General features: G+C 34.8%; 4 protein-coding genes across 9 annotated transcripts; 2 read left to right on the top strand and 2 right to left on the bottom strand.

Moving 5' to 3' along the window:
• The first annotated feature begins 5,642 nt into the window (after window positions 1-5,642).
• On the top strand, window positions 5,643-7,640 carry LOC125201965 (sm-like protein LSM5). The gene is made up of 4 exons (XM_048100271.1): window positions 5,643-5,758; window positions 5,840-5,963; window positions 7,200-7,272; window positions 7,373-7,640. The coding sequence occupies exons 1-4, from the start codon at window positions 5,722-5,724 to the stop codon at window positions 7,403-7,405; spliced, it is 267 nt and encodes an 88-aa protein (XP_047956228.1). The 5' UTR covers window positions 5,643-5,721; the 3' UTR covers window positions 7,406-7,640.
• Window positions 7,641-8,289: 649 nt separating this feature from the next.
• On the bottom strand, window positions 8,290-14,226 carry LOC125217104. Of its 6 annotated transcripts, none has more exons than XM_048118934.1 (9): window positions 14,088-14,226; window positions 10,973-13,884; window positions 10,802-10,888; window positions 9,741-9,893; window positions 9,389-9,552; window positions 9,166-9,313; window positions 8,937-9,059; window positions 8,772-8,859; window positions 8,290-8,617 (listed from the first exon to the last, which is right to left on the bottom strand). In XM_048118934.1, the coding sequence occupies exons 2-9, from the start codon at window positions 13,553-13,555 to the stop codon at window positions 8,430-8,432; spliced, it is 3,534 nt and encodes a 1,177-aa protein (XP_047974891.1). In that variant the 5' UTR covers window positions 13,556-13,884; window positions 14,088-14,226; the 3' UTR covers window positions 8,290-8,429. The 6 variants fall into 6 exon arrangements, 5 of the variants coding, with proteins under 5 accessions (XP_047974891.1, XP_047974898.1, XP_047974910.1 ...); XM_048118953.1 differs by having other exon boundaries at window positions 8,477-8,617; window positions 8,772-8,855; XM_048118947.1 differs by having other exon boundaries at window positions 8,573-8,656.
• A 5,344-nt stretch (window positions 14,227-19,570) lies between these two features.
• On the top strand, window positions 19,571-21,175 carry LOC125207156 (UPF0481 protein At3g47200-like). Its single transcript, XM_048106382.1, has 2 exons — window positions 19,571-19,696; window positions 19,803-21,175. Exon 2 carries the CDS (start codon window positions 19,813-19,815, stop codon window positions 21,076-21,078), a length of 1,266 nt encoding a protein of 421 aa, XP_047962339.1. The 5' UTR covers window positions 19,571-19,696; window positions 19,803-19,812; the 3' UTR covers window positions 21,079-21,175.
• A 563-nt stretch (window positions 21,176-21,738) lies between these two features.
• On the bottom strand, window positions 21,739-23,559 carry LOC125202499 (UPF0481 protein At3g47200-like). The gene is made up of 2 exons (XM_048100902.1): window positions 23,428-23,559; window positions 21,739-23,254 (listed from the first exon to the last, which is right to left on the bottom strand). The coding sequence occupies exon 2, from the start codon at window positions 23,242-23,244 to the stop codon at window positions 21,964-21,966; it is 1,281 nt and encodes a 426-aa protein (XP_047956859.1). The 5' UTR covers window positions 23,245-23,254; window positions 23,428-23,559; the 3' UTR covers window positions 21,739-21,963.
• Window positions 23,560-26,032: the final 2,473 nt, after the last annotated feature.

Below are 26,032 nucleotides of genomic sequence, written 5' to 3'. Positions count from 1 at the left end.
TGTTGGTAAACAATTACCGACGGAATTACAACGAACTCATTTGCACTACTAAGTAGTAACAAACAAATTTCGGTGGCAATAAATTACCAATAATATTGCAGCAGATTGATATTCACTAGTAAGTAGCAACAGACAAATGTTGTTTGTAATAAATTACCAACGGAATTACAACGGACTAATTTGTACTGTTAAGTAGCAACAAATAAATGTCGTTGGTGACCAACAATATTGCAACGGATTGATAGTCACTACTAAGTAGCAACAGATAAATATCGTTGGTAATTACCAACGGAATTACATCGTTTTAATATTCACTAGTAAGTAGCAACAAACAAATGTCACTAGTAATAAGCTACCAACAATATTGCAGCAGATTGATAATCACTAGGAAGTAGCAATAGACAAATGTTGTTGGTAACAAATTATCAACAAATTTACATCGGTCTAATTTTCACTAGTAAGTAGCAACGAACAAATGTCACAGGTAATAAATTACAAACAATATTGATTGATATTCACTAGTAAGTAGCAACAGACGAATGTTGTTGGTAATAAATTACCAACGGAATTACAACAGAATAATTTTCACTAGTATGTAGCACCAGACAAATGTCGCTAGAATTAAATTACCAACAAATTAGCAACGGTAAATGGTCTTACACTAGTTAACAACAAAAAATTGCACTGGTAATAAATATTTATCAAAAAGTTGCAAAATTGTAAAATAGAAACTTTCAAACTTTCTATATTAGGGAATCTTTAAGCCCATATACATCAATTTATTTACCATTTATACCACTACAATAAAGTGGACCCCATAATCCACTAACATTAATTCCGTTACTTTTTTCTTTTTCTCTCTTACTTTACAATTTTTTCTTTTCTTCTCTCTTACTTTACCAATTTTGCATTAAAATCCGTGACATTTCAAAGGATTCTATTTTTCCAATTGTGCATTAATCCATAAAATACATTTAATTTTCTTTTAAGGAAATTAGTTGACTATTTATCTTGTTGATTTGAGTTTATGTCATTGCTAGAGTTTTCAGTTAGACTTTGAGTTGGTGTTTAGTATGGTCCTAATTGCTCATATTATTTTAAAGAGACAAAATGATAGTGTAATTTTATTTTAAATTTGGGGATCAGTATTAATGTAACTTGACCCGTGTATGAATCTTATACTCAAGATTGCACTAATGCATTTATGTGTATTAGATATGTAGCGTTGTGGTGGTGGTCACACTCATACTACTGAATCCTCTCGCGCGGGATCCGTTGAAGAAGATATGAATGCAGCACTTGAGGATGTCAATTTCACGACTGATGATGGGCCCATACCACCTGATGGGGGATGCAATTTCAAAGGAATACACAAACGGGTTAGTTATATTGGTTATTGATTATTAATTAAGTTTGATTTTATAGTATATTAACTAATATTCATATGCTGTAGGAAATTAATTATTCACCCTTCGATGCCAAGAGATATCACAACAACATTCAAGCGCATTCCTAATGAAACGGGATTTAACTGGGCTCTTACTCCAAAGGAAACCAAAGATGCTTATTTTGAAGAATTCCGGATAAATATTATTTTAATTATATAAAAATCTTTTTAAAAAAAATATATATATACTAATAATTTTTTTTCTACATAAAGCATATATTTGGCCAGATTCTTGGGAGGATGATGTGCGGAAGCTTTGGGAGAAAAGAGTCGCAATTCGATTCTCTTCATTCATTAACTACAAGAGAATCGAATTGCGGCTCTTTTCTCCCAAAGCTTTCGCACATCATGCTCCCAAGAATCTGGCCAAATATATGTTTTTTTAGAAAAAAAAATTATTAGTATATTATTTTTATAAAAAAAAAACTTTTATACAATTAAAATAATACTCACCCGGAATTCTTCAAAATAAACATTTTAAGTCTCCTTTAGAGTAAGAGCCCAGTTAAATCCTGTTTCATTAGAAATGCGCTTGAATGTTGTTATGATATCTCTTGACATCTAAGGGTGCATCATTAATTTCCTACAACATATGAATATTAGTTAATATACTATAAAATCAAATTTAATTAATAATCAATAACCGGTATAAGTAACTCAGTTTGTGTATCCATTTGAAATTGCTTCCTCCCATCAGGTGCCATGGTCCCATCATCAGCCGTGGGATTGACATACTCAAGTGCCGCATTCATATCTTCTTCAACTGATCCCGCACGACAGGATTTAGTAGTACGTGTATGACCACCACCACGACGTTGCATATCTAATACACATAAATGCATTAGTGCAATATTGAGTATAAGATTCATACACAGGTTGAGTCACGTTAATATTCATCCCCAAACTTAAAATAAAAGTATACAATCATTTTGTTTGTTTAAAATAATACTCCATCCGTTCACAAAATGTTGTCCATGTTTGACTCGGTGTGGGTTTTAAGAAATGTAAAGAAAAATGAGTCGAAAAAATTAGTGGAATGTAGGCCCCATATTTATATATTGGTTTTATAATAGAATGTGAGTGTAATGAGTTGGTAGAAAGTAGGTCCATTTACCAAAATGAAAAAAAAAAAAAACAAAATGAACAATATTTTACGGACGGATCGAAATGACAAAACTGGACAATATTTCACGAACGGAGAGTGTATGAGCAATTAGGACCATTCAACACACCAACTCAATGTGTAACAGAAAACTCTTAACAATAACATAAACTCAAATCTAAATAAATAGTTAACTAATTTTCTTAAAGAAACTAAATGTATTTTATTACATAGACAACCATTTTTTTTAGAAAATCGAACACTATCGTGGCATATAAACAGAAACCATGAGAGAATAGATATCAGCTATAAATTACTCCCTCCGTCCACGAATAAGAGTCCCGTTTTTCCATTTTGGTCCGTCCACGAATAAGAGTCCCGGTTCATAATTACCATAAATGGTAAAGAGACCCCACATTCCACTAACTTATTCCACTCACATATAATTTAAAACTAATATATACAAGTGGGATCCCTATTCCACTAACTTTCTTCCACCCACTTTTCTTAACATTTCTTAAAACCCGTGCCATTTAGAATTGGGACTCTTAATCATGGACGGAGGGAGTATAACCTATCATTGATAGGTCGCTAGCACATATATTAGCAAAAAAAAGTTAAAACCGATTACACTTAATGTGAGCAAACCAACACAGTTACAAGTTAGTTTTATATAACACAACGTGTCCACATCTTAATAATTTTTCAAGCTTTTTATAGTATAATAATAATATGTTATTAACTTTTAAAAAGTGTAGTGTTCTTCTTGCTCAACAAAAGGGCAAAAGTAATCAAAATTCACTATGTATGATATTCATATAAAGCAATCAAAATTCACAGTAACATTTGTATATATAATGCTTAAGCAAAAACAGAAGCAAGATTTAAGAGAGGGAACCGTGAGAGGAAGGAGAGGCAGCGGTAGCAAAGAAAGTGGCGGCTGCGGTAAGATTGATTAGGATTCTCTTAAAATTGTGTGCTATTTAAGCTAATTAAATACGACGAATATTTAGGTTTTAGTATGTCTAAGGGCTATTGGTGGGCTTGCTTAGTAGGCTAATTTAAAGGTATAACATTGAAAGGTTTAATGATTGTCATATCTCGTACTAAATATAAAGGAAACAAAATATTACGTACTCTAATAAATAAATTACTATTATAATTAAGTAGATTACACTAATAACTTCTCCTCTTAAAGGAAATAAATATTACGTACTAAATAAGGACTATTACTAAATTACTATTATAATTATGTAGATTACACTAATAACTTCTCCCTTTAATAATGGTTTATTAATTAAATATTTTAGTTTATTTTGTTATTATTTTGTTATATATTAATTTTTAATAATTCGATGACTTTAAGGATATAGTTTGAAGGATTGTTATTTATTTAATGATTTAAATATTGCGGTATATGCTACTACACAATAATGGTGTCATTTGGTTGCTATGACAACTAATCTAGGATTAAGTTGATAGATGATTTTAATTGAAGGGACGACTACGACTAATTATCACATGACTATCCATCTAAGATTAAGTCGTGAGATTTAATCTTATAAATTAAACACAATAAATATTTAATATCGAATAACACTAATTGACGCCATGATTATGTTTTTAGACCATCTCAAACCATACACCAAATCTCATTTTATGTGTAAAAACTTCTCCAATCTTACTGCAAATTTAAATTCATTTTTGCGTTTTTCTATCGAACGACACCAAATATCAGTAATGTGTGTTGTAGCTCTTACAAAAACTATGAGACACGTACTCAAAAAAATGGTATAGAATTTGAGTTTGGTACATATAATTGGAGTAAAATTATTTTTTGATATGGAATATACTTAAAAATAGATTTTTGTTTAATGCAGATGATTGAATATTATATACGATCAAAATGGAAGATCAATCTAATATTAGTTTTATCATGTAGTAATCCTTCTGTCCAAAAATAAAGGACACTTTTTTGAGCGACACGAGAATTTGTGCAATTTTATTTTGTGCGTGAAGTGAAAACTATAAAATACTACTCCTAATAGAGAAGGAATAATGTAGAGAGAAATGCGTTTTTATTTTTAATAATGAGTCATCTTGATTGAGATAAATCGAAAAGAAAAAGTGAGTCATTTTTAGTAGAACGAAGGAAAAGTATTAACTTCTTAGAACTGATTTTGGAGCAAAAGAAATGAATTATATATTTCACGTGAGATTTTGGGTTTCTAGCTGATTACTCATGTCTTGATATATTAACACTACCAAATTGATCTTGAACTTTTAAAATATTGATGTCATATTATGTGTTTGAGCAAAAGAAATGAATTATATATTACATGCACATAACTGATGAAGAAACTAAAATTAGATTGGTATTTTGATTCAAATGAAGTGTGTTAAAGATGTTAATTAATTTAATATCATTTTGAAATTTATTTACTCTACTTATTCAATTAATAATTAAAAAAAAATTCAAATAATAAAAAAATATAAAAAAATTAAAATGATCAGTAATTATGAGGAAATTCCAACTATAGGGACCAAGCACATTATTGGTGCTCAAAATTCTTCAGCCATGTGTGCTCGCAAAGTACTCGGAAAAGTTTCCGACGAAGGTAATGCAGGGAACTTGCTCGGAAACACACCATTTTCCGATCACATTCGGTGCTTGGAAAATGTTCTTTTTTTTTTACTGAAATTTGGCAACAACAAGTAGTGATTCAGATTTAGATTATGTATTTTACCCATTCCATAAAATAAAATTTCAATTTTCAATAAAATATAATTTTATGCTTTAATGAATTTTGTATTTATATTAAATTGGAATAAATAAATTATTAAATAAAATAAGTGGGACACATGGATAGTTAATAGAAGGAATAATGGGTTTTATATATTGTTTCTTAAATAAGGAAATAGATAATAAAGTGAATGAATTTAAGAAATTAGTCGTGGATAATCTATACTGCATGAGCACTCATTATCGGAAGCCCAGCCCAAACCATATATTGACCCACTGGGCCTATTCCGGCCCATAAAATGAACTCATTAACTGAAATAATAAGATGAAAATACTCCCTACTATTTTTGGAGCAAACCACCTAATCAAAAAACCCTCATTTTTAAATTTTTTTTTTTTGAATTTTCAGAAAACCCTCGTAATTCGTTCATGTCGTCCAACAATCCATCGCAGCTCCTGCCATCAGGTCCTTTTCCATTTGTGTTGAGTGAGTTGTTTGTTATGTAAGCATTTTCGTGGAATTTAAATTTTGTTAGTTGCGCTTCAGAGTTGATTGACCGATGCATTGGGTCGAAAATATGGGTGATAATGAAGGGCGACAAGGAGCTGGTGGGCACCCTCCGCGGCTTCGATGTCTATGTTAATATGGTGTTGGAAGATGTTACTGAATAGTAAGCCTTTTTTCTTCAAGCTTTTGTTTGTAATTTTTTAATTCTAAGTAAGTGAATTTTATATGTTTGCTTCTCTAAATGTGGTGTGATATTTATTATGTTTGTGGATGATTTGCCGATTTTGATGGATTTCGTTGATTTTGCATTGTGCATTTTGATCATTTTTTATGCGTTTATACAAATGTGGAGCTGCAGTATCTCGAGTTACTCCCTCCGTTCCATAAAAATATGTGCATTTGAAATGGTAGTTAAAGTGGAGATGGAGAGAGAAGCACAACAAGGGATCAAAATCCAGTAAAAGTAGTTTAGTGGATAATATGACTCATATTATTATTAGTGTTTAATGAGTTGTAATAGGGATCTATAGTGGTATAAGTTGTAAATAAATTGATGTATATGAGTAATGAGGAGACAGCTTTTCCATAAATGGAATGCCATTTTTATGAGAGGGATGGAATTGGAAAGTGCACCTTTTTTATGGGACGGATGAAGTATAATACTTGGCTCAAAAGGGCTTCTTGATTTGTTTGATTTTGTCAATTAGGAAGACATTACTGATATTTGAATGTAGAACAATTTCCAAAGGGTTTGTTTGAGCATATACTCCATGATGTAGGACATTTTTACGGTCTTAACTGCATAGTCAATAACATTTGTGTAGTTTTGAGGCAAATATAGAAAAAAATACACTGCTTCAGTGCCTTTTATGCTTATCCATTGCAAGGGGGCTCATTTACCTAAGTTAATAAATGTAAAGCACATTCTAGTTGTGTGCATCGTCTCCAGTTTTTGGGTTCTGATTTTGATGCCCTTTCGGAAGCTTTGGCTTCTCTAGTTTGCGATGGTTTAGAAGCTAGATCCTTGTTTAGTCATTTTAAATTGTAATTCACTTGATTGTCTTCATACCTATAATGACTCGCGCAATGCAGGAGTACGAATTTGCAAATAATCAGTTCAATATGCTAGTGTATGTTTTACTTTCGAACTAGTTCATGTCTATATATTCTCGTTCTTCGTGCAATGGCTAGTTAACTATGGAATGGTGTTTGTTTAAACTTTATCACTTACCAAGGATCTTTCTTCTACATCTCTCAATTACTTAAATGTTGCATCATTCCAAAAGCTTCCGGTTATCAAGTGTCACCGAGGTCTTCAACCTTTGTATGTGTGATGATATTTATATACTCCTGTATGATGTTAGTTGTGTGCTTGCTTAACCAAGTACGTTTATTTCAGTGAGATCACTTCTGAAGGACGCCGTATTACAAAACTTGACCAAATCTTGTTAAACGGAAACAACATTGCCATAGTAAGTCTGACACAACTGTTGGAACATTTCTTCGAAAGCCCGTCTGTCCCTTTTCATTTCTTTCATTCAGTAAACTGTGTGGTTGTTCTTTTGTATGCAGTTGGTTCCTGGTGGCTCACCTGACCCGGAATGAGGTTCTTGTTTTCTGTGGCATCCCACTCCTGCTGCGATGTGTTTGATGATCGCCTTCTGTTTGAAAAGGGAAGCCATACAACCTCTGGGGGATCAATATAAATTTGTGGTACAAGCCTTATGATATGAAACTGTAGTAGTTTGATGTAGTGATCGTCATATGGATAGTCTCTGCTACTTATTGTTCATTATCTGAAAATTCAATTTTAATATTTGAGGCTTAACTTTGTACTGCTTCTTTGTGTGTTTTTTAGCTACATATCTTGTTGTTTGCAAAGATTTACCACAATAATATTTATTTCACCCCTTAATTAGCAAGAATTACCGCAAGATTTTATATAAGGTAGTGTATTGTATTTTTGGTCCTTGAGTTAGAAATTGTGATTTTTAGTCTCATAAGTAAGTTTTGTAACAAATGTTACGTTTAATAAGAAATATCCAATTCTAATACTCCTCATCTTTCGCCACTGAATTTTCAAGCATTTTTATTTAAATTTTATGTACTACTAAACTAACAAACAACTTTCATTTCCAGGAAAAATGAAACTAGGAATGAAAACATTAACTCTTTCTTGTTTTTGTTATCTCATTACAAGTCATAGGTTTCACTTTTTAGCAAAAAGTTAATACTTTGTTTTTTCTTTTATACTCCATACTTTATTGTCTTTTATCTCTAGGTAGTATTATCTCTTCACTTGTCTATAAATATTACTCATTTCTTTAAATTCCGTGCCAAAAAGAAATTGAAAACTTGAGGTGGAATGGAGGGAGTAAAAAGGAGTACTAAACTAAGCATATGCTTCTATCCTCTTATCTAATCAAACCTGTCTATATATAAATAACTAAAAGAGGCTAGGATTTGAACTCAATAAAAGTAAGCTCTTCTTGAAGATTTGGTCACATGCACACTTCCAATGAAGAAGCAGAGAAGGATTTGTACACAAAAATAGATACACAACAGCTCAAGGACTGGAAGGTCCTTTGAAAAAGAAGAGAAACATCTTTCATGATTTATGCCTTCTCATTCATCTCTTAACTCTATTCACTCTCTTTGGTAGTATAGCCTTAGACATTCCTTGCAGCCTCCTCGTTATCTCAGAAAACGGCGGCCTTGCTTCAGGCTCATGCGACCAGCACTGTTCCATCAGCTTTCTCCACTCTGGATCACATCGTTCTGGCACTGGTGGCCTCAGTGCGTCACTCACAATTCCACCTGCATGTAACAGAGTCGACACCACGTGCTACTCAACCCCTAGCTCGACCACAATAAACCGAGAAAGCTCAAACATGCTACTAACGTAAGTGTACTCATTTTATCGTCGGTTTCTATATAAATACAATAAGATTAATGTACTCAGAAAGCTTACCTATGATAGCACCACAGTGCATATTCATATAAGGTTCTTCTCCTGTCAAAATCTCCCACAACGCGATGCCAAAGGAGAAAACATCTACCTGCCAGAATGGATTGTTTAGATAGAGAGGATCGGTAATAGCCACAGTTCTAAGTATCTTTATGAAAGAAGCCTAACTTTCTCAGAAACCCGACTACTATTTCCATTTAGTAATTCTGGAGCCATCCAAGGAAGTGTTCCTCGAACACCTCCTGAAACAAGTGTATTCCGCTTGATTCTTGATAGTCCAAAATCACCAACCTGAAGTTTGGTTGGTATTTAAGTTTCAGATTAAGGCAGTATTAGAAAAAGAAAATAATCCTCAAGGCGAAGACTGAGTAAATTAATTTCCATCATGAGAAAATACCTTGCACACAGGCCGGTGAGGATCGCCCAAGTTAACTAGCAAGTTGTCACACTTCAAATCGAAATGAACAATATTTTTCAAATGCAAGTATTCCATGCCAAAAGCAGCATCCAGTGCAATTATAACCTTTCTACGCTGATCCAAGACTCTGCAATGGGAACCTAACTCAAGGTCCATTTTCCAAAATTAAAACTGAGAAGAAATGAGAAATACATCAACTCACCGACCCTTCCTCAAGAGGACATGTCGTAGTGACCCGTTTACCAAGTATTCTGTAACAGTGGCCAATGTTCCCCCGGGTCCATCTGGAACCACCCCATAGAATGCTACTATATTGGGATGGTGAAGTGTGGAAAGAATTTTAGCCTCCCTCCAGAAATCTTTGGCCTGTAATAAGAGTGGATGGTGTGAAGTCTTTCGGTTTTCCAATGGAGAAATTGAATCAGGTCTGAATCAATATGGTTTTTTCCTAGAAAGAACTTTGGCGAGTATTTTATGAAACGAAGAATCTCATTCAATACTCAAACTTGAGAAGAACCAACACTTTTCAGTTATGTGTTTATGTCGGGACAAACCAGTTTTTCTTGTTCGGAAGATCTCCCAGCAAAGCAGCTCTTTTTTATTCTCTTGATTGCAACATCTGTCCCCCTCCACTTTCCATGAAATACTGTTCCAAAGGTGCCAGATCCTAACTCTTGTAGGTCTTCAAGATCCGAATTTCTTATGATCTGCCCAAGTTTTGTGGTATTCAGTTGACATTACAAAATCAATTCTTGTCACACAGAAAAATCAGTGCCAAACTGGAAGGTAGCTAATTTCCATTAAGGTTTACTTTTTACTAAGAGAAAAATACATTTTCATAAACGAATACTGCTCAAGAAAGAAGAAATACAACACATAAGAGGAGGAGGATAGTATCAGAGAACTTTCTAGAAGTAATCATGCTACAAGAAGTCTCAAGCAGCTACGCCAGTTACATCTTAGCGTATTTGCCAAAGGAGTGACTGAAAGAAAGCAAGAAGCCCATTTGGTACTTGGATTTTCCCTGCACTTATAAAACTAGTAAAATATGATTCATCAAGTCACCTAACAACTCACAAACTTCAATAGAAGCAGAGAGCCATCCTAATGTGAATCTAGTTTAGCACAAAATCAATGTATTAAGTTTCATATGTTTTGAATAAAGACACTATAGTAAATTATATGATAACAACATTCTCCTCTTTCCAGAAAATAGGATAAAAATTAATTTGACAATTATCAGACATCATCTAGAAAGATGTGGTATCATACTGAGTTTTTAAACTTACATTATCTGTACAGCCAAATGCTTGTTTAGTGAGTTATGGGTTTATGAGGTGTAACATGCAAGCATGCATATATATATATATGGTAATGCACATAAACACCCTGTTGTACAGAAAATAGACATAACCTGACACCTTTGCAGAAAATTGGCATACTATACGTGCAGTATGACACAAATATTAACTAAAGGTTTATGTATCTAACTCTCACAATCAAAGTAATTTTAAATTTTATATACAAGGATTTTTCCACATGCAATCATGAGCGAATAAACTGACAAAATGAAGGAAAAACTTAGCAGGCTAGAGAAGTTAGTGTAGTGGTGAACCTGCAAACCATAGATGCTAGCTTCCATTTCAATGACTGCAGCTTCACTAAATGATTCAATTGTAGTCACTTCATCAACTTCAACATCCTATATTTGAGGGTACAAGTAAATCAAATCCCACCAAAAATCAACTCCTCATATTTGGAAATTGAAGTACTAAGAATGTTATACATAATCATTAGATTCAGAGGGATGACTTTCAGTTCCTGGTGTATCTTCAGGGGACTCAGAAGCTTCATTGTGTTCATCTGGTCTTGGAATGACATTTGTTGAGGAGGTAGGGATTACATGTTGCCCAGCCACATCTTCAACTTTACCAGGACCTTGCAGTATGCCAGATTTATGACAATTATTTGGGTACTGAGAGTTGCCAAAGGTGTCATTTGTAATAATCAAGTCCTCCAGAGAATTTATGCATGGAATTTTCTTATTTTTGCATTCATGAGAACTTTCCATGTCGCTAGACTTCATCACCATTTCCTTCTGGCAAGAGACTTCTCCGTCCAGAGCATGGTCTAAGATTGTTTCTGGAAATAGGAGATGATCTGTCAAGCATAAACGTGCACTAGAATTATCTGGATGAAGAACTGAATCGACACATTGCGACTGGGTATTTCCATTGGTTGAAACTGGATGAAGCACATGACTACCAAAGAAAGCTGTATCACAGTCAGTTGCATGAGGTCCTGTTTGGCTCTTGATGAGAAATTCAGGCTCATTCTTACATATTTGGCAGTTTCCAGAAAGCTCTTTCCAGTAATCTGCTGGATATTCTGCAGTACTAAATGATGAAGAAGAGTTTTTGCTTCCATTCATCTGCAACTTAGACTTTGAGACATGAAGAGAGAGTTGTGAATCTGCGCGGCAGATTATTTGAGGCAAATTCTTTGTGTGCTCCAAAAACTCGTCATTTAAGATAGAATTCTGCTCAATGGCATAAGTTTCCCTATCCTGATCAACAGAATCATTATTCACTGGCATTAGTGTATCTTCCCCCCATTCAATAAAATCCTTGTTAAGATTGACAGTTTCATGAAAAACTTGATACTCATTCCTAGTTACTTGATCATTTTCACGTTCTTTCTGGCCTTCAACTTCCTGAAGAGATGAAACAGACACTGCAAGGGATGGTAACTTTTCTCCAGTAAAAGCCAATGAAATCATTTCTATCTCTTGGTCTAACGGGACACTTGATGACTCTTCATTCGTTGGCTGTGATTCAAGAATACGATTGGTGTTTATCCAGTGAGAGTTGGCATTACCACCATTAACTGGAGAAAAACCAAATTTATCTTGAGAAGGAACTAACTTTTCGGAATGTGGTGGCACATTCGAAAAACCTATCCCAGCATCGACAAACCTGGGAGCATATGATGGAGGCTGAAGGTCTCTACTAGGCATATGAAACTGAGACAACACTAAAGGAGTAGCATGTGCTTGTACCATATAGTTGTTTTGATTTGAGCTATCCATAACTGGCTGCGTATCAACATGCTGGTTATGGTAATAGACTGAAGCATCAAAACAACGGGGATTTTTGTTTGCAGGGCTTTCCATAACATATGGAAAATTGCTCGTATATGCATATGAAGAATGAACATCTTCACACCCTTTCATGTAGGAAGCATTGGGATCTGTAAACTGAAAAAGAGACAACGGAGATGGTGACACATAGGTCGTGGAAGGTAATTGAGGAGTACTAAAGGCCTGACCGCTGGGGCTTGAAAGTGTCCATGTGGTATTTAACGAACCACCTCCATTCTGATTTTCTAAATAACGAAAAGGAGTAGGGGAGTCCATTTGTAGAGATGGAGTCTCAACATTATTTGTCCACTGGCTTTCCAAGCTCTCCCTGCTGTAGCTTCTTTGAGGGCTAGAATCCACCAAGCCGTTAACAGCAACAACATATGGAGAATCAGAAGTCCTACCTTCTGAAGAATATGGACGCTCAAGATCACCAGAAGCAACAAGAAAAAGTCTCAATCTCTGAGAAATTTTCTCTAGATCGTGATATTCTTCGATCATAAGAAGAAGATCTTCATCAGAAGCCACAGATATAAGTGCGTCCAGATCTTCCCCGGGAAGTTGGTATTTGATCGTATGATGGTACTTACAGATCACCATAGTTTTTTTCAAAAGCTCCAGATAGGTTGCATTTTTCCCAAGAGATATAATCCGTGTATCACCACCAACATATCTAAGTTTCCCATCGTTTGGTCGTGGCAATATTTTTCCTCCAAAACTGCAGAGGAATTTTAACTTTACTGAAAATGAATTGTCTGTAAATCCTGATCCTTTACTAGAACTCAGATTTGAACGAGGAGACTCTGATGAGTGGACAAGTGGACCAGATGGACCGCCTCTATCCAAATTCTCGGAAAACTCTCTATGATTCTGCCCATTTACCTGCAATTCCCTGTAATACGCATTTGATCCGTTCACATAATACTTGGAATTCACCTCTACTGCATGTCCCTCGCCAGAAGAGAAATATAAATAATCTGGGCAAATCTCGGTATCTCTTTTCCTAGTATCATGAAGACTTGTAATACGTTCATTCTGAACAACATCAGAACCTGTTTTACTCAGGTGTGTCTGATCAGCATCATTTGCAACATGAACTCTTCTCCTCAAAAATTCATCTAAAAATTCCTCCCCCGTCTGCACAGAGATGTTCCGCAAGTTTATATTGTGATTACTTTGTGATGAGCTGGGCGAATCAGCATAAGTCTGTCCACAGAACTTACTGTCCATGTCTACAATCAGAGATCAATTCCACTTGGAAGCACATTCTCAAGCTATCCATGTTTGTGTATGTATCTCTACAAAAATCATGCTTCCTTACAAGTAAAACCTCTCTATTCAAAACGAACTCTCAGTACCACGTCGGATCCGGGGCTATATTACCTAATGTAATTAGTGAGCTAACAAGTAATGTTGGAAAACAGCTAAAATCCCAGTATTTTTGTGCATTCTCTTTATCGTTGCAATCAACTACCCTTTCAATAACTATTAATCAATGACGCAGTAGAAAAGCCCCAATTGCTCGCGATATCATCATTAAATATCTGGAGCAACAAAGACTATCACCAAAAGAAATGAAAATTTTGTCAGATGTTGAATAATCTGATCAACGAAAAATTACAAAAAAAAATAAAAATAATTCAGCCTTCAGATGTACAAAGCATTGAGCAACCAACGAAAAAGTATTTATCAACGCAAAATGAAGACGAGCAAAATATGAAAAACAGAGCAAGGAGATGATGGGAAACCCCAATTTTTTTACCTGATTTCAATATGAAAATGTGAACAGGTTGTTACCCCATGTTTGTGCGATATTTCTGGAAAACATTAAGGTGGAATTCGGGAAAGGGGGAAAGGGAAAGGAAAGAAGAAAATCATTGTTGAAGAATTGGGGTTTGGTTGCGAGGTGGAGATTGGTGGAGAGAAAGGGGGCATTCCATGGCTTTCGGAATATCGATACATTTGTTAATACAAATGGCGCCAAATTCGCGCCAACTTATATAACTAAAAAAGCTAAATTAAAGAATAATTTTGGTCTGATTACATGATCTACAATCAATTTATCTAATCACCGATCTAATCACAATCTAAGTGAATAATTTTCACGATTCAAATAAAACATACAATGCGATTATGAAATATAACGTTATTATCACATGGATGGTTTAATGTTTGTACATTCGTTATTAAAGTTTTAATGATTATATATCTATAGGAACAGAACATTTTATACTCCAATATTTTAATCAATTTATGTATTTTATGAGAGATAATAATAAAAAGAACTAAAAATTGGAAAAAGGCCTATAAACCTTCTAAAATGAAAAGTTTGCCTGCTTCGAGATCATATTATAAAAAAATGCGAATTCAATCCCAAAAGCTGAAACACGATCCAATTTAATGCTAATTACTCATTTCGTCCTTGAAAATTTGTCACTTATTTGTCAATTTTTAATTTTATTATTTTTGGCAGTTAACCTCATATATCACTAATTCATTCTCACTCACATTTTATCTTAAAACTAATATACAAAAATAGGGCACACATGTCACTAACTTTTTCAACTCGTTTTCTATTATATTTTTTAAAACCAGTATCGAATCAAATGATGTCAAATTTTAAGGGACGGAGGAAGTAAAAGTTAGCGTGTCTATGTACTAGTGTGGAAATAATAATAGGAGTAAACTAAATGATTGGCCGATAGAACAGTATGCAAGTCGTTATTCTTAATACACACTTGTCATGAACAGTTGGAGAAACTAAAAAGAAAAATGATTATATGCCACTAGTAGAATAGTCACTTATGTTTAATATTCTATTACTTCCATAATCAAGATTAATATGACCATATGTTTATTACAGTTTTCAAACTCTAAGGTATGGTGATGAAAAAAATGAAAAAAATAATTATGATAATATCTTATATTAATGTAAATTGAGAATTGAAATTACTATAAAATTCCAATAAGTCACTCCTCTTCCAATTAGTTTTAGGATCGAACTTTATGAACTTCTATCATGGTATTACAGTGGGTCACCGATTGTGTGCTAAATTGTATTAGGAAAATCAAACCCAAACCTAATTAGAAAAAAAAGTTCAACCTGTCTAAAGTTCACCTTGAAAGTTTTAATGTGAGAGAGTGTTGGCAAAATGAAACAAAAATAATTATGACAATATCCCATAGCAATGCACATAAAAAACTGAAACCATCATATAAATTTCATGAGCTATTTTTCTTATAACCAGTTGCTTTTAGGATACAATGATATATAATTTTATTAATAGAAAGTCCAATCCGAGAAAATGTCATACAATAAGCGCGTTTAGTTGTTGGGTGGAGTTTAAAAGAAAAGGGACACGGGTCACATAGCATATAGAAAATTATACTCCCTCTGTCTCAAAATATTAGACCATTTTCTTTTGGACACAGAAATTTAGGAGATATTATTTTATGGTATAAGTGGAGTTGATAATAAAGTAAATTTTTACCATAAATAAAAATGACTCAAGTATATTGTGACACCCCAAAATGGTATATAAGTCTAATATCTTGGGACGGAGGAGTATAACAATACAAATTATACAATAGGACGATGTTGCCATATGCATGTTGGTGTAAACTTCCTCTCTAATTAAATTAACCTCGTCAACCATGCCATGTCACCCTATTTATTCTTCATAGCCCAACATCAAGCCATAAAAATTCGATCTACAAACCAATCAGTAAGAAATGCATACTTTGTTATTCATATGTTTGATACAGATCTTTATAGTGATAGTGTCCATAAGTTTATTTGCTAGCTGTTAAAGGATCAAACATATCTTTATTGTGATAGTGTCCATGACCATAAGTTTGTTTGCTAGCTGTTAAAGGAAACAGATGCTAACTCAAGTATCTTTATAGTGATAGTGTCCATAAGTTTATTAGGTAATGATGCACTTGGTCTCGATGCATACGAGTTTACGGGAATACTGCTTCTTGATGGCATTGAGTTCCTCCGCGAGTACAAACTTGTGGATGGAGAGGAACTGAAGAGAAATGAAAATCCAATCTTTGAATCCGAATATGTTGCGAGTCATGTATTGCTGTTTGAGAATCAAATCCCTATGTTTGTTCTTGAAGCCCTGTTCCAGCTCTCCAATCATGATGATGATAAAGAGTTCAAAGATCTAATTTGGCCCTTGTTAAGATTGAATGATGCATCATTGCCTAATATTGTGCCGAATGCATCATTGCTTAATGATTCTAGGCATCTCCTTGGCCTAGTTCATTCTGTCGAATGTTTTTCCTTTGCTCGCATATAGAAATCATGAGAACATTGGGAGAATAACATACAGGCTTATCAACTGATTTGGCTTATCGATAAAATGAAGAAGCTCAACTGATTTGGGGCAAGACTTATCAACTGATTTAGCCCAGCTCAGCCCAGGTCAGGCCCGGCCAGCTCATCGATAAAATGAAACAGGTCCGAGCTAGGCTTAGTTGTTGAAGTGTCAAATGTGAAAGGTATTGCACAAGATTGGAAATACTATTAAAGGATGTTCAGTTTGTAAGATTGTATCTCGTGATTAAATATGTAGTGTGCTTGTTTCATAAGATTGAATCCCATAACTCAATCTTAGATGGATAATCATGTGATAATTAGTCACAGTCAACCCCACCAACTAAAATAATCTCACAACTTAACACTAAGTTATATCTTGTTACTAATTCATCTAGAAAATCGAACACCACCTTAAAGTACTCCCTCCGTCCCAACAAAAATGACCCTTTTCTTGTACCATATAGTTGATTTGATTTGAGCTATCCATCACTGGCGTATCAACAAGCTGGTTATGGTAATTGACTGAAGCATCAAAACAATGGTGATTTTCGTTTGCAGGGCTTTCCATAACATATGGAAAATTGCTTGCATAACATAGGCCGTGATAGTGGAGGGTAAGTTTAATCTAAGATTAAAAAAAAAAAATCACAAAATAAAAAGATTTTAATTTTAAGAGAAAAAAAATTAAAATAGTTTCTTCTTTTGAAGGATAGAGGTAGTGTTTCATTTAGAAATCTTAAGGTCATGGTAAGAAATTTCTGTTTAGATATTCATTTTTGGCGCCAAAGTCTGTGGACTAAGTAAACTTCAAAGTTAAGGTTTTGTGACCCCTCAATGAGAAAAACCAACTTAGTTGGTTACATGCTCATCCTTCGACTATTCTATGAAAAATAGTGAATCCCTTTTTTTAAATCTTACATGTCAAAACTATCTTACTTTATAAATAAGTTCTAATGCAAAAAAAACATATATATTGGCCTCTAAATAAAAAAAATAGATATTTTACCATAAAAATAATATCTCCAAATTATCAGGTGGAGTAGAGTATATTGAGCGGGTGTTGTATGATGATCGAGCACACTGTTAGTTTTTGTGGTTGTGATTGTGTGAGGGGCTGTTGTCAGAGTTGGAAAGAAAATGTAATGGCATGAAAATATTACTAAAAGACAAACAAAGATAGAAAGTTTCCATGCCATATTAAAAATGTATAGTTGATAACATATCTATGTGTAAAATATGGATATAATTCACAATTTGGGATTAAATTTGTACTTCTTTTAAAATATGAGATTGGGACATTCGACCTATTTTAGCGGATTTTTTATTTTTTTATTTTTTTTATTTTCTACTTTTATTCTTTTCTTACTCCCTCCGTTCGCGACATGTTATTCGTATTTGACTATGCACGGATTTTATAGAAAATGAACGGAAAAAGTTAGAGAAATGTGAGTTCCTATTTCATATACTAGTTTTATATTAGAATGTGAGGGTGATAAATTAGTGGAAAGTAAGCTCCATTTACTAAAAAAAAAAAAAAAAAGAGCAAAGTGGACAACATTTCGCAGATAGACCTAAATGACAAAAGTGGACAAAATAAATGAACTGACCAAACTACCCAACGAGTAATTTCATGTATAGACATAAAAGAATAAAAAAATAATAAATGAACAGAAAAAAATTAATAGATAAAATAATGTGAGTCACTATATCCACTAACACTGCTATAAAACTCTTTTTCTCATCTCTCTTACTTTATCAATTGTGTATTAATTTTCTAATCAATTCAAATGCACGTATTTTTGTGGGATGAAGAAAGAATAAAATATATTGTTGACCGATGGAACACTTCTCCAAGGTCCATAACAATCAGAAACCAATAAACCTGTGCAGCTTAATCTACGACGAAGCTAAGTCTTTGTTATTCTTAATACACACTTGTCTAGTTGAAGAAAGAAAAAAGAAAAATTATTATAGTATGTCACTAGTAGAATAGTCTCTTTTGTTTAATGTTTTGTTACTTCCAAAATCAAGATTAATTTGACCATGTGTTTATTACAGTTTTTAAACTATCTGCAGTCATGGACTCATGGTAATGGTGTCCAATGGCTTATATGTAGAGTGTATTTGTTCACTTCCAAAGAAATAATGATTTGAAGACAGAGAGGTTGGCAAAATGAAAAACAAATCATCATAATAATATTTCTAAGTGTAAATAGAGAACTAAAACTATTACTCTATATAAATCCCTCCTCCTTCAATTAGTTTTAGTATTGAACTTTATGAATTTCTATCGTAGTATCATAGTGGGTCGCCGATTATGAGATAAATTTAATTGATCAATTATATATCTAGATTTAACTGAAAAATAACCGATCATTGGTATATATGGGCTTCAACCTCTCTAAAGTTCACCTTAAAGATTTGACGTGGGAGAGAGTAGGCAAAATGAAACAAAAAATAATTATGGCAATATCCCATTCACCGTAAATAAAATATTGAAACCATTATATAAATCAAATTAGCTATTCTTCTTATTAGTAATAGATTTTTGGATAGAATAATACTCTCTTCTCTCATTAATTGGCACCAATTTCATTTTTCATCCATCCTTACTTTTTACTATTTTTAATAATGGACCTCACATTTCACTAACTCATTTAACTCACATTTTATTATAAAAAATATATAAAAGTACGATTCAAATTTTACTATATTTCTTAAAGCTCGTGCTGAGTTTAACCAGTACCAATTAATAGAAAAAGAAATTCCACGAAGAGAAGTTCAATCGGGAAAATGTCACATAATAAGTTTAAAAAAACGCGTTTAGTTGTTGAGGGAGTTTAAAAGGAAAGGGACACGGGTAACACAGCATATGGAAAAGTATATAACAATACAATAGGACGATGTTGCCATATGCATGTTGGTGTAAACTTCCCCTCTAATTAAGTTGACCTCGTCAACCATGTCACCCTATTTATTCTTCAATCCCAACATCAACCACAAAAAAAAATATCTACTTTGTTGTTCAATCTACAAACCAATCTGTAAGAAATGCATACTTTGTTATTCTTTTTAACACCATTCGTATGGTGATGGTGTCCATAAGCTTGTTAAAGAAAACAGATGCTAACTCAATTATGTTTGTTTCAGATCTTGAAAAATGTCAGAATTCCATGTCAACATTGATCAACTTGGGAATGGTGTTTCAACTCCAACCATCTACAGAGTGGACGACAGCCTACGCGACAGCCTACGCTACACCAACGAGAAGGCGTATGACCCAATGATCATCTCCATAGGGCCGTTGCACCGCGGAAAATCCCACCTCAAAGCCATGGAGCAACACAAAGTGAGGTACCTCAAGAAGCTGCTTGGAAACTCTGGGCATGTTGATATGTACAAGGATGCCATAAGGAGTGAGGTAAAAAAAGCAAGAGCTTTCTACGCGGAAGAGATTGGGCTCAGTGACAACGAGTTTTTGGACATGCTAGTTCTTGATGGCATCTTCATCGTTGAGTTCCTCCGCGAGTACAAAGTTGTGGACGGAGGGAGAGTCAGGAGAGTCGGAAATCTCATCTTTGATTCCGTATATATTGTGAGTCATCTCCTTCGTGATCTGGTGCTGTTCGAGAATCAAATCCCTTTGTCTGTTGTTGAAGTCCTGTTCCACCTCTCGAATAGGGATGATAAGCAAGAGTTCAAGGATCTATTCTGGCCCTTGACAGGATGCCATGATGTGCCACGTGCAATAATGGCTAATGATGATGATAAGCCTAAGCATCTGCTTGGCCTAGTTCATTCTGTCAAATGTTTCTCCTTTGCTCAACTACGGACGCATGAGAAACGTTGGGAGGAGAAGAAAAACATAAACTCTGCCACAGATCTTAAAGAAGCCGGTATAGTCTTCAAGAAGAAGCCTAAGGTTGAGGGGAAAGATTGTGGTTGGTTGGATATCACATTCGAGAAGAGGACGCTTTACATTCCTGAGTTGATGATTTCAGATGAAACGGAGTCGTTGTTTAGAAACATGATTGCACATGAGTACTATCTCTCGGGGAGTAGGCCCAGGTACGTAAGTGATTACGTGTTTTTCCTGCACTGCCTGATGAGAAGCACCAAGGATGTGGAGGTGCTGCGACGGTGTGAGGTGATCAGAAACTGGTTGGGTGGGGATGCTAGAGTTTATGAGATGGTAGACAGATTGGGGACTAATGTGTTTAACTCTAGGGTGTTTTCGTATGAGGGTGTTTTCGATGGCATACACGAGCACTGTGAGAAGAAGTGGAACAAGTGGATCGCGGTGTTGAGGCGCCACCACTTCAATAATCCATGGACTATCCTTTCCTTGGTTGCAGCTGTGGTTTTGCTCACGGCTACCATTGTGCAGACAGTGTTTACTGTTACCTCCTATTATAAGGAATCTTAGTTGTCTTTTTATTTCTGCTGCAATTTTTGTTATCAATACTTGCTGTGTAATGACTTTGTCCAAAAATATATGTGAAGTGAAGTGAGTATTGTTCAGATATGATAAACTAAATTTGTGGAGGATAATATAGTTGGAGCAAGGGATGTGATGTTCTAAGCTCGGCCCAGCTCAGGCCCAGCTCATCGATAAAATGAAGCGGGTCCAAGCTTGGCTTAGTGTGATACGAGTATATTAGTATGTTTAGATATTTTACGAATTAGCTCTATCTTTTCAATATTGTCTAAGATATGATTTGATATATTCCACATGTTATAAACTTGTTAAGAGAAATCATCTTTTAAGTTCAAGTTTCAAATGTTCAAGATTGGAAATACCATTAAAGTATATAAGCAATGAGGATGGATTCAATAATCATTCAAGATTCGAAACATCGCCACCACAATCAACTAGGAGTATTAGCTGCTCGGAAGGGATGGCCACCTACAACATATACAACATCTTCTAATACACAAATTTTAATTGGACAAATGGATCCTATTTGACTTTGTGTAATATATGTGAAATGAAAAATCAATCTTCTTCATAGATGAAGACATCTATGCTGAAGGTAATGTATCAATTTCATAACACTAGATTGGAAATATTGTTTAGTGTAAACTTGAATCCATGTCATAAACAAGAATAGCAAGTCAACTAAAACAATTAAACCTAACTATCAAACTCAAAATACTTTTACATACTTATGTACTTCAACATGATTAAAAAAATAAGATATTACACATAAAATTAAGGGTTGTGATCAAATACTAACTAATTCCCAATCCAGAACTACGAACTTCAATACAGTGTTTTGTAACAAAAAATGCAGCAGAAATGAAATGAAAACTAAGTTGGCTTACGAAAGGAGAGAACAGCAAACACCGTCTGCACCATGGTAAGCGAGAGCAACACTGCAGCTGCAACCAAGGAAAGGAAAGTCCATGGATTATTCAAGTGGTGTCGCCTCAGCACCGCGATCCACTTGTTCCACTTTCGCCCGCTGTGCTCGTTTATGCTATCGAAAACACCCCCATACGAAAAATACCTAGAGTTAAACGCGTGCGTCCCCAATCTCACTATCACATTATAAACTCTAGCATCCCCTCCCATCCAGTTGCTGATCACCCCACACCGTCGCAGCACCTCCACATCCTTGGTGCTGCTCATCAGGCAGTGCAGGAAAAACACGTAGTCAGTCACGTACTTGGGGCTACTCCCCGGGAGATAGAATTCATATGCAATCATGTTTTTAAACAACGACTCTGTCTCATCTGAAATCATCAACTCAGGAATGTAAAGCGTCCTGTTCTTGAATGTGATATCCAACCAACTACAATCTTTCCCCGCGGCCTTCTTCCTGAAGACTATACCGGCTTCTTTGAGATCCGTGGCAGAGTTTATGTTCTTCTCCTCCTTCCAACCTTTCTCATGCGAGCATAGTAGAGCAAAAGAAAAACATTTGACAGAATGAACTAGGCCAAGGAGATGGCTAGCATCATTAGGCAATAATGCATTTGCCACATCTTTTTTACTACATTTTGTCAATGGCCAGATTAGATCTTTGAACTCTGTATTATTATCATGATTGGAGAGTTGGAAGAGGGCTTCAACAACAAACATAGGGATTTGATTCTCAAACAGCATCAGATCATGAAGGAGATGACTCACAATATATTCGGATCCAAAGATAGGATTTCCGTCTCTCTGTATTCCCCCTCCATCTACATCTGAGTACTCGCGGAGGAACTCAATGATGAAGATGCCATCGAGAAGCAGCATTTTTGCAAACTGGTCTGCATCGACGAGAGCAATCTCTTGTTGTGCGTAGAAATTTCTTGCAGTTTGTTCCACGTTCCTTATCGTGTTCACGTAGATTTCAACAGGAAAGGGGTTTCCAAGTAGCTGCTTGAGGTACCTCATTTTGTGGTAGTCCATGGCTTCAAGGTTGGGTTTTCCTCGATGCAGCGGCCCTATAGAGACGATCATTGGATCATACGCCTTCTCGCTGGTGTTGCGTAGGCAGTCGTTGACTCTGTAGATGGACGGAGTTGTGGCTGTGTAGCAAAACCCACGGAGCATTTGATCAATGTCGACACTCAGCTTATTACTGCTTTTGAATTCTGACATTTTTCAAACTCTGTAACAAACAAACATACTTGAGTTAGCAAATAAAGCTATATATGGATACCATGTAACAAACATATGGTCTAATTAATCTTGATTGTGGACATAGAGATTATTCTACTAGTGACGTCATAAAACATGACAAATATGAAATACTAATTACAAAGTGGAGTATGCATTTCTTACTGTTTTGTAATTTGTAGATTGTGTTTTTTGGTCTGTGGCTTGATGTATTGTTGAGCTATGAAGAATAAATGGAGGAAAAAGTGAATTAATGTACACAAACATTTGAACTTTTCCATACACCTTGTCCCTTTCCTCTTAAACTTCACCCACCAACAAAACGCTGTCTTAATAAATTATACTCCATATGACATTTTCCCGGGTTGGTTTTTCTCTAGATTTGCAGAGTTTTCATATGGACCTTGAAGACTGTGTTATTGGTCAACCATTTTTTTAGTATTTTTTTATTTCCAGACTCATACCTAGACACGCTAATATAAGTGGGGGAGATGCCAACGACTGTTTTTTAATGTGAATCAACTTCCTAAGCGAATATTTTTACAAGTTGTAGTTATTATAGTACTAGTACTATATTATACTCCCCCAGTCTCCAAAGAATATGCACTTTGGGTTCGACATAGATTTTAATGTAACTAAAATATTGTTAGTGGAGAAGGATCCCACCTCATTAGAGATAAAAGACTTTCCAAAATTAGAAAGAGAATATTCTTATGAGACGAACTAATAAGGAAATAGTGCATATTCTTGTGGGACGGAGAGAGTAATTAATAAATTTTCATGCAACTCTCTCCTTCTTTTGTTGCTCTTGTGTGGTTAAGGTTTTATGGTTTGTCCCTTTCCTAATAATACCCACCACCCAAACACGGTATTAATTGCTTATTCGACTCTTTTGTCTTCGAACAATCGTTTCTCAATATTGGTTAAACTTTTCTATTTTTGTCTATTGGAGGGCCTCTAAACTACTACTGTTACATAATTTACGAATTGCATAATTCAAAAATTAGTATAACATACTGAGAGATCAAACTAGTGGTGGCAGTTACGTTCTCCATGAAAACGCCATAATAAACCTTTTGAGATAGCAAAATTCTTGTTAGAATCCTTGTTTCAAAGAGAAAGGGTGCACTAATTCAAATTCAATAGAAAGCAAATACAGTATCACACAAATCAATTTAAGAATCATAACAACAACAAATTCAACAACATAACTTAAAAATTAAAAGCATTTGAACAAGAACATGTACACATCAAATAAAGCATGTATCTGAGTTCTCGACAATCCGACGCCGCTGCACCGTTTAAAGACGAAACACGGTTTAAAGCTGCAAAACCTAACTAAATTAGTACTCCATGCGTCCCCCATTAATTGACACTATTTGACTTGACACGGATTTTAAGATTTATAGTGGAAAGTGGGTGTAAAAAGTTAGTAGAATGTCATCCTACTTTTATATTATCTCTGTTCCATTAAAAATAAAACGTTTTCCTTTTTAAATTGTCCTATTAAAAATGAAATATTTCCTAAAATGAAAACAACTATATCTCCACTTTTCCATCTCTCTTACTTTACCATCTCTTCATTAACTCACAAAATAACACTACATAAAATCTCATGCCGATTCTCAAATGTTTCATATTTAATGAGACGGATGGAGTATTAGTTTTATAATAAAATGGAGTGGAATGAGTTAATGAAATTTGAAGTCAATTACCAAAAGTAGTGAAAACTAAATGTGTCAATTAATTGGGGACGGACGAAATATGAATTTGGTTCCAATTAATGGGGAAGGGAGAGAATAATTAGGTAACTCAATCAGGTATTACCCGATGCATTAGTCAATGTTTTTGGGAAACCAAATTTACACGACGTACATAAATATTTATGTCGTAACTCATAATATACTACTCCCTCTGTCCGTCACGATGTGTCTCAGTTTTTCATTTCGGTCCGTCCTATATTAATTGCCTTACTATTTTTTTACTAGTTTAGTAGTGGATCCTGTATAGAGGTGCCCACGGTTCAGGAACTGGCGGTGACGGTTCGGAACCGCCGGTTCTGGTTTTGGAAATTATTGAACCAGAAGCGAACCGCGAGAGTGTTTCGCGGTTGCGGTTACGATTCCGGTTCCAAAATAGCCGGTTTCGGTTTCGGTTCCAAACCGATGGTTTTTAGGCGGTTTTTTACGGTTTTTCACGGTTCCGAACCATCGATTTTTTGCGGGTCCGGCTTGATTTCACGGTTTTCCGGCGATTTTTCGCGGTTCCGGTTTGAAACCGGCGATTCCGACACGGTTTCGGTTCGAAATATTTTGAACCTGAACTGAACCACGGTTCAAAATTTGACGGTTTCGATTCGGGTAAATTCTCACGGTTTCGGTTCGGAACCGTAACCGGCGGTTACGGTTTCGGTTTTAACTGCCGGTTCGGTAAACCTTGGGCAGGTCTAATCTTGTAAGAGTTTTGTATACTGTAAATCATTTTTCGAGTGTTTATATATTGTAAAAATGTTTTGTTTTCAATTAGTAAAATAAATTATTTTGTCGTAATGTGTTATGTTTGTACATTTAATGGATGTTTTGCATATAAAAATGTAAAAGAAACAAATAAGTCAAAGTCTTTTGCTCAAGTAGACTAGTTGTGAGCGTCGTTCACATTAAGGTATTACAGTCGGCTCTTGAAAAATGAGAAATTGTATTTCACAACCTAGATAGTCCTTGACTATCTAATCACAAAAGGTTGCAGTGTTAGTCCGCATATTTCCTAGTGT

This window comes from Salvia hispanica, chromosome 1 (assembly GCF_023119035.1).
Source record: "Salvia hispanica cultivar TCC Black 2014 chromosome 1, UniMelb_Shisp_WGS_1.0, whole genome shotgun sequence".
Lineage (NCBI taxonomy): Eukaryota > Viridiplantae > Streptophyta > Magnoliopsida > Lamiales > Lamiaceae > Salvia > Salvia hispanica.
The sequence above is the reverse complement of the archived record's forward strand: the minus strand, read 5'-3'. Positions and strand labels throughout refer to the sequence as shown.

Coding starts and splice junctions, on each gene's coding strand:
- LOC125201965 (XM_048100271.1), top strand. CDS start 5,722: ATGTCGTCCAACAATCCATCGCAGCTCCTGCCATCAG. Junction 5,759..5,839: donor ATCGCAGCTCCTGCCATCAG/GTCCTTTTCCAT, acceptor GTTGCGCTTCAG/AGTTGATTGACCGATGCATT. Junction 7,273..7,372: donor ACGGAAACAACATTGCCATA/GTAAGTCTGACA, acceptor TTTTGTATGCAG/TTGGTTCCTGGTGGCTCACC.
- LOC125217104 (XM_048118934.1), bottom strand. CDS start 13,555: ATGGACAGTAAGTTCTGTGGACAGACTTATGCTGATTCGCCCAGCTCA. Junction 9,553..9,740: donor CTTCCGAACAAGAAAAACTG/GTTTGTCCCGAC, acceptor CTCTTATTACAG/GCCAAAGATTTCTGGAGGGA. Junction 8,618..8,771: donor GCACTGTGGTGCTATCATAG/GTAAGCTTTCTG, acceptor TGTTACATGCAG/GTGGAATTGTGAGTGACGCA.
- LOC125207156 (XM_048106382.1), top strand. CDS start 19,813: ATGTCAGAATTCCATGTCAACATTGATCAACTTGGGAATGGTGTTTCA.
- LOC125202499 (XM_048100902.1), bottom strand. CDS start 23,244: ATGTCAGAATTCAAAAGCAGTAATAAGCTGAGTGTCGACATTGATCAA.